The following is an 8,877-nucleotide window of genomic DNA, read 5'->3' on the forward strand; positions in this document are numbered from 1 at the left end:
GTGCCCTTCATAAAATATAATCAGTTCATTGTTTGCATTTGATTAATTTATTTTTCTGCTGGTAAGAGATCTCCCTGGGTGCTAAAAGAGTTCCCAGTATTGGAGTAATGGTGCGAACAGCACCCAATTATAATTATTGGAAATATTGGTTTTAGTCTGTGAATCAGGCGTTTTTACAAAATTGTTTCCAAGACGATTAATATCCCATTTAGGTGGTAAATAATAAAAAATATTTGTTTATCAATAAAATTTAAACTAATGATATTTATTAGACTAAATTAACTTGTCATTTATATTATGTATAAATTAAAATATTATATATTTCATATGATTTACATATGAAATATGAAATATTATAAAACATAAATAAATACTAATCACATGAGATAATTATAATATTGTTATATTACAAGTGATCAAATTAGAAAACTTCTTTAGAGATGGCTCTAATGTTATGTGCATGTGGCCTCCACTCTCCACTTGTAAAAGCGAAATAATTAGAGCAAAGCCAAGAATGAGTGCCACATTGTCAACAGCAACTCTGTGACATGGACCACACAACAACGTATTCGTCACATGCTGCTGGGGACTATATTATTGGCTTTACTCTCTGCGCATGAATTTTCATCTCTAAATAGTATAAATAGATATTTACGACCTCGAATATATGAATGTTATTATCATATATTTAGCTTGAAAAAGTGCCTGGATAAAAAATTTAGAATGATACGATTAGCACCTTCCATGTATATATATCAAGAACTAGATTAAATTATTTTGCGCCTTCTATATATCCTTATCATATCGTGCTTATTAGATACCAGTACAATTTAGTTGCTGAGTATTTCCAACCATACTAAATTCTTAGTTAAAAAATAAGTTGATATTCTAAATATAAAAAATTTAACCAATCTCTTGAAAAAATCACACTACTATATTTGTCGAACCGCTTTGTAAAAAATCTGTAAGATGATTGCACATCATTTATTAATTATCATATTGAACTGATATATTCTATTTTAAAAAACTAAAATATTAATAACATTCTATTTTTAAATTATAACCAACCAATATAACCAATACTACAATGTCTTACGGTTCAGCAAATTTTACATAATCTCTTGCAGTTCCAATTTAACCAACGATGCCGTTGGACCAGATGTAACAAATCATTCCGCAACTATATATAGTGGTCCTTGCAGCCAGCAGCCAGCAGCCAGATTACAAAGATTACCTCGCCATTCTAACTGACAACAAAACTCACTGCATACATACATGGTAATGAATTCGATTGATGTTAACGTTAATGTATTCAAATATTTTTTTCTTATTTATATATTTTTTTTTAAGTACGAGTCCACAATCTGAAGCTGCAACTACTTACAAAATGGGGTCAAATAATTGATATGGTGCATAAGTTTTAAGGATGTAACTCAGCTGCTCAAGTCTGAAGCTACATATAAGTAGAATGTAATAATGTCTGGGATCGATCCCCACCCAATACTTAATTATTGTTCTCTGTATATACTTGAGAGTTTGCTTCAGATTCAAGCTTCATAATCACACCTAACTCTATTTTGTCCACCAACTTGGTGCTAATCAACTGATCATTGTATATACATGAATTATGAATACCTTCATTATTTCTTATCATTTCCGTATGGTGCTTGCACAAAAATCTAAATTAGAAAGACCCTTATTATTATCATTATCTAAAAATTCAATATATATACTAATCGACTTTCGAACTTAAAATACTTTATGACTGAATGTAAGCTTGATTATGAATTTACTAGACAAACTCGAACTCACATTTGAGTCTTAGACACTATTTGACGCGACTCTCCTTGCTGTACATGTCGACTTAACAAGAACCCCAGTCTGAATACCTTAGTTACATTTATTTCACAAAATTTTGACACTGATAGCTTAGTACCATCTTCTTTAACTCTTCACCTACTTAGTAATTTCACAATTCAACTCCAATCAATAAACAAAACCAAAAGCGCGTCTCCAAAAACCAGAAACCCTACTAGGGCCACACACACCATCTCTTCTCATTCACTCAATACCCATCTCACCTTACACTACCAAAACAACTTATTTCATATTACACCAAACCAAAAAACCTCAACACTCCCCTTCACCGCAACAAACAAACAGACCATTTACGACGGATAACTTACGACGGGTCACAGACACTCTTGAGCCAAAAATGTACCCTAGACAACCAAACCACATGGGCGTGGAGGACCGCCGCGCCTCCGCCCCCTACGGCATCCTCTTCGTCATCGTAGTCGCTTTACTCGTCATTATTCCCTCCATACTTGGCGAGCAAGGCGAGGCCCTAGCTGAGATTCTCCCCGAGCTCTTGAGCCCACTAGGGCTTCTTCTGCTGCCTATCATTCTACTACTTACTATACAGTTTCTCTCGTCCGGGAGTGGTGCGTGTGTCTCGAGTATTCCGGGAGGACCGGAGTCGATACACCGGGCTAGCGGATCGCCGGTGGGAGTTGCTTGCTTTCTGGTGCTTGTTCTTTTGTTGCTCTACAGCAGGATTTCTATTTTTGGTGGTGGTGGTGATGATTCTGATGAATGATCACGAGCCTGTTATACTATACTATTCGTGCATCACGGATATTTTTTCTTATTAACGTTTTTATTAAGAGAATCTGCAAGTGTAAATTAGTTTATATATAGTTTAGTAGATTTGTTATGGTATAGAGGTAGCGTTTGAACAACTACAAGTAAATCAAGAGAATAAATTAAGTTGATACGAGTATTGTGGGTATATTTAGTGGGGCCATTTGGGCAAGGTTAAAAGAAGTGAAATTTTACTTAAATTAGAGAAGTGTAGTAGAAGTGAGAAGTAAATAAGTGAATAAAGTGTTTGGAAAAGAAGTAAAAGCTGTGACGGAGAAGTTAGGATTCTCAGCTTGTTAAAAATGCTTCTTTACACAAACGGATCAAGAAAAGTAGAAGCAGAAGCTGCTTCTGCTGAACAAACAGGCTAGTGACTCTTCTAATACTTGGGCACAAATTATAAATTCATAGCCACCATACTATATTATATCCGTCTGTCTCTTTTTAGTTGTCACATTTGATTTTGTGCCCATCAAAATGATCAAAGTTTGATTGAAATTTATTAAAATTTTATGTATTGAAAAAATTAAAAAAACATGTCATCGGAAAAAATCTTTAATCTACTTTAAGATGTAATTTTCAGTATTTTAAAATAATGAAAGAGCGATTTATAATTTCTGATCAAAATTTAGTCAATTTGACCAACAAAAATAAAAATGTGACAACTAAAAAGGGACGGAGGGGGTATAATGTAGCACGAAGTTGATGATTTGAACATTTAAAAAAATTACAAAAATAACGTCTAACGGTGATAAGCCGCGAAATTATCAGACCGGTCAAACCGCCGAGTTGTAAAATTTAGTAAAAATGTTAATTTAAATTTTTCATCGCTTTTTATGGCAGTGCATATAATTGATATATTTATAACTACTATGTTCTAAAATCAGTAATTAATCACGATTAATACCGATTAATTCATGTTTTATAATTGGTCGAATGATTAAATATTTAATTATTTCATTAAGCATCCGATTAATTCTCGATCAGTCCAATTAATTTTTGATTATTTTTTTTTCTTAACTTTTCTGATAAGTCCGATTCCTTTTTTTTACCGTAACTAATGCTAAATTGTAGAAAGTTATTAAACTTGTGAAACACCAATACCAGAGAAATGAGGTGCAGGTGTCGGTGTGATATTTGACAGGATTTGGAGTTATATGTGAGTGTGGTAACTGCTTCAACTGTGTCTACTGTCTAGTGCTCTTCATGTGGGTGGAAAATTAAGTTTATGTCCATTAATTTTATCTTATTTTTTCTGAAAAAGACATCTGATTTAACCAATGTAAAGCCTGTACGAACCAAGTTGTTATCTTTTTGTATTTTTTCTCATTTTCCCGAAAATACATATACCCGGACCTGCAGGTTTGTGAGTAAACCAGACACCATGCATTTAAATGTTGAAAAATAGAGCCTAACTATGTTTATAATAATAATGTGAGAAATTTATGATTTGAATTCTTTATTTGTTTAATTTTATATTAAGATGATTTAGGAGTTATTAGAAATATAATAATAAAAAAAAACTGACAAGCAATTCACTCAAATGGTGAATTTGACTTTTATCGAAAAATTATAGAAAGAAAATGCATTTTTTAGAAAATGCATTCTACTAAACTATTTTAAATCAATTACTTATTTTTAGTTTTAATTTATTGCATTTTCGAAAATGGTGATTAGTTGGAATCATCACCGTTTACATATTAAAATTTTGAGGATTTAGTTATTTGATTTTGTACTTCTATCAACCCAAACAAACAAATAATGAATCGAGTTCTGTGGCAGATATATGTTTGACGCCAATTAGAAAATTTAATCGAACACTTGATCAGGATCATTGGACATATATATTTTATAGGTTGCATCATATATGAAATTTGGACTTCATAAGATTCAAATAATTACCATTACCAACAAAAACCTGAAAGTGACATGTAGCCATTTGATGGGAAGAGCCATCAATCATAGTAAAGTATATGATGATAGGGTAATAGGATCTCTATCTTGAATGCATGAATATTTCAGAGTTTTAATCACTCAAGCAGCTTGCAAAAGTAGCAATGTACTGCCTCAGAGCTGCAAAGATATACTGCATGAGGAACGACTACAAAAACGCTATCTGGGACGGTTTCAAAAGTTGTACAATGTTCTTACTACCTGTTCTTGATTTAACAATGCATGGAGCTTAAAGTACTCTGAGGCAAAGAGTTGGATAGGGGCATAACTCCAACAGAAAGTACGGTGATTGTAGCTGCAACCTGTGAGATATCAGAAATGGAAAAATATGTGTAAGTGACCAATAGCCAATTCAAGAAAACGGAAAGGTAGATATTGATAATCTCTACATTATACAGGCCAACAAACATGCATATCATGCTCTTAGTTAATCAACATTGATATCCAGCTTAGAAAGGAGACATTCTGCAAAACAGATGAGTATTTTAGTGCTAAATGCTAGGATAAAACATTTGGAGGATTTGAGGGTAACTTTAACCTTTATATTTTGGGGTGAGAGGTCATACTGTTTCCCCTCATACTTTTTACTACAGAGTTTTGAACAATTAAGTTCTGCTTATTCAGGTAAAAGTGAGTAATTCGAGAGCAACAATCAGAGTTGCAAGCTAAAATTTGGTATACAACCTTGTCTTTTTATTTATTTAAACCAATATTGGATAATCAGCCCACTATATGAAATGACAGGTACCTGTAGAATGATGGTAATATCATTGTTCCACAAACTGTTTTCTAGTAACAAAGAGTCCTTGCTACAAGTGACCTCAGTCAATTACCCATCGCACAGAGGTGATTATTTTGTTGTTTCAAGGGAAACAAAGAGGCTCATACGCGCTGAAGAATTACTTTCGACTTGCTTACATGTAAAGCGTCCAACATGCTTGTTTCCCGGTCTCGCAGTAGGAGGATGACTGGGTACCCTACACTAAGACGGGAACCAGTTGTGGAATCTAATGAAACGAATATGTCAACACATTACGAGTCTATTTGAATCAAAATATGGCAGAGACCTAATAGTGTATTTTATTCTTAGCCAATTCTAATAAATCGACTAAAGGTCTCATATGTTATCTGATAACAGATTATACCACACGATTAGGATATGGATTGTATCACATTTTTTTAAACGTTCAGCAATTAAGTTGTAAATGGTGCCACGACCCGGTGCATATGCTATATTATTTTAATATGTATTGGAGTTCAAAATCGAAGTGGTTATTGAAGCCAATTCGGGCTCTCAAAACTTTCAGCAGCTACATCAGGATCTCACTCACTTTATTGACCAATCATGCCGTCAACTCCAAATATTTCATTAACCGACAATGTACTTAGGTTCTGTAGCTTTGACAGACAAATTGTCATTATCGAGCCATGTCTCGCTACGTCAGAAGTACTTAACATGAAATATTGAAGATTGAACGGCGTGATATTCTGTCACTCGAGTGAGAACTCTGATATAACCAATATAGATTTTAATATTTAAATTTCTCTTTAATGACCAATCTGATACTTAACCCTTCTTAACTACGGTATGTCCCATTTGGGATGTGTAAAAAGATGGATTTACGATATCACAAACACACCCACAATAATATATCTATATGTGAAAATAGGCATTTTATCCATGTATGACTCTGTCTTATCAAAACCATGACTGGCTTGAGAACTACCCCATTCCTTTGTGTTCAAATCAGGATAGCAAATATATCAGTAATAGAGTAACTCTATTGACAGGGGAGTAATGACATCTTACAAGTACAAAGTAATTATCATGCTATTTACCATACAAGTCGCAAGAGAAATGTACCACTCAATCCAAACAACATTCTGAAGGGACCTTACAAAAATTAAAGCTGCAAGCATTATTATTAAATATGAGTTTCATTAATCAAGCAACTGGTATTGCATATGTTGATGACCTTCTGTTGCATAATATATAAACGGAGAAGATGTGAACTAACCTTTAAGCTGCAAAAGTTTGTAGCTTGTCACAGTGAGGAGTTGGCAGATTTCGGCTCCATTGTCTTCGCTGGAGTTCTATATGACAGTAACGCCCAAGCATATTTTTGTAGTCCTTGATAACATTGCTCTCTATGTTGGTACGCTCAAGACTTCCTACTGGAAATTTGTCATCAAACTCAGCTGAATTAACAAAGTATTCGACTCCATACCTTTCAGTCGACTTCTGAAACTGATAAGAATAGTTTCTCTGCAAAGAATAATTAGGCTCGGAAAATGGAAGATAAGCAAGTACAATAATTAGCAGGAATGGCAATAGCTGCAGAAGAATCATCAGACTCGGTCCAGTTTCACCCTGATCTTGTCTAGGCTGTGGGGTTGTTCGCCTAGTTCTGTAAACATTAGAGGTGTGAAACGCATCATGCTGACCAAAAAAGGACCTGAAAATATCATCAGGATCAAAACGTTCTTCAAACATATCACTTCTTCTCCTTCTTCGCCTGGCATTATAATGAAGATTCGACTCAAATCCCTCAACCAACCCAACTTGATCATACTGTCTCCTCGACTCATCATTGCTCAAACACTGAAACGCCTTGCAAACTATCTTAAAAGCCTCCTCTGAATCTGGCGCCTTATTCTTATCCGGATGAACTTTTAAAGACAACTTCCTATATGCCTTCCTAATCTCATCCACAGAACAACTCTTCTCTACACCAAGAATCGAATAATAGTCCTTACTCCTCTTAATCTGCCTAATCAGCTGCACATTCTCTTGCGTGTAATTACACTCCTCAACCTTCGCCCTCACCTCCTCAACCTTCGCCTTCCCTACATGATTCTCCCCATTCGTTGACCCAGGCACTGACGAATCAAGATTCTCACACGCAGACAAAAGATCATCCACAGACAAATTCTGATTCAACCTTCTAGCAATCCCAATAAACTTAAGAGCCCGGTTCTTATTCCCGGAAGCAATGGCCTCCTTAGCAATGCCAATACATCTAAAAGCCTCATCTTTATTACTATCCATCACAATTAAACAAACCCCACTTCAATTTCAAGTGGGTTTTCTCAGCACAGCCCCTAAAATCTTAAAGTTTCAATCTTTAACCAAAATATGAAAAACCCACATCAATCAAGATTCAAGAACCGGCCTAATAGTACTGAACAACAATACATACAGATACACACCAAAAACATAATAAAATTACTAACCAATCAGGATTAGATAAAGAGATAAGCTGTGGCCACTTGATCTCACAGAATTACGTAAAAGAATCTGAAGATCCGTAATCCGACAACTTTGTGTTTGGGTCAAGTACTTATAAGGTCCACTCTTGTGGAGTACATGGTTTGATGAATGAGTAGGTGAGTTGGGTTTTCTAAAACTTCTACCGAAAAGTCTCACTTCTCAAATCTGCAATTGCAAAATTTTTTTTTTTTTTTTTTTTTTTGCTAAATACTGCAATTGCAAAATTTACCTACTTGCTATTGGAACTTTTTACAAGTATTTACATGTACACGAAGCTACATAGGGGCCATGGCCCCCCAGGGTTTCAATAATATTATAATTTATGTTATATAATTTCGAAAAAAATTGTATTTTATCTGTATATTTATATAAATATAAAAGTTTGGCCCCCCTAAAAAAAATTTGTTCGCTCTTAAGAGATAATTAACATTGTAAGATGAAGTGTTAATTTTTAGATTTTGCTAATTTATGTATTAGACCAAATTTATAAATAAAAATAAACAAAAATATGGATATATATACAATTATATTATTTAAGAAAAAGATCGTGAAATGTGATATGTGATAAAGGTAAACCGTCAATATAATTCTTTTACAAAAATAAGAAATTTTTGGTGGGGATCTTTCTTATCCAAGAAACTTATACCTCACTTCTTCATTTTCGTAGAATAGAGTTAGTTCTCGATATCAGTTTTTTTATTAATATTAATATTTGTCCACTCATTGTCAATTCAAATTTCATCATCCAGGTGATATTTTTATAACTTGTTTAAAATATAGTTTGTCATCTTCTAAATAAGTATAATATTTTTTTTTGTAAGGTTAATATGCATAATATTTAGTTTTTGAGATATTGTAAAAAATTTACTTACTCTTTTTTAAAATACAATATCATTTTTTTGAAGCACAATTTCATTTAATGTGTGTTACTTGCTAATTAAAGATTATCGTATAATTTAGAGTTATTATGATGAGTTTCCTGATATTTTATACACTTATATATCTAAAGA

The 8,877-nt window shown here is 33.5% G+C and overlaps 1 protein-coding gene across 2 annotated transcripts; it reads right to left on the reverse strand.

Annotated features, from left to right (window-relative positions):
* Positions 1 to 4,527: 4,527 nt before the first annotated feature.
* LOC108203030 (chaperone protein dnaJ 49) lies at positions 4,528 to 7,993 on the reverse strand. 2 transcript variants are annotated; one of them, XR_010287688.1, is made up of 3 exons: positions 6,615 to 7,975; positions 4,986 to 5,061; positions 4,528 to 4,898 (listed from the first exon to the last, which is right to left on the reverse strand). XR_010287688.1 is itself a non-coding variant. In XM_017371718.2 (2 exons), the coding sequence occupies exon 1, from the start codon at positions 7,643 to 7,645 to the stop codon at positions 6,617 to 6,619; it is 1,029 nt and encodes a 342-aa protein (XP_017227207.1). In that variant the 5' UTR covers positions 7,646 to 7,993; the 3' UTR covers positions 4,528 to 4,898; positions 6,615 to 6,616. The 2 variants fall into 2 exon arrangements, 1 of the variants encoding a protein (XP_017227207.1); XM_017371718.2 differs by lacking the exon at positions 4,986 to 5,061 and having other exon boundaries at positions 6,615 to 7,993.
* Between the last annotated feature and the right edge of the window lie 884 nt (positions 7,994 to 8,877).

This window comes from Daucus carota, chromosome 9 (genome assembly GCF_001625215.2).
Source record: "Daucus carota subsp. sativus chromosome 9, DH1 v3.0, whole genome shotgun sequence".
Classification (NCBI taxonomy): domain Eukaryota; kingdom Viridiplantae; phylum Streptophyta; class Magnoliopsida; order Apiales; family Apiaceae; genus Daucus; species Daucus carota.

Bases quoted from the DNA above. Each gene is read 5' to 3' on its own strand.
- LOC108203030 (XM_017371718.2), bottom strand. From the start codon at position 7,645: ATGGATAGTAATAAAGATGAGGCTTTTAGATGTATTGGCATTGCTAAG.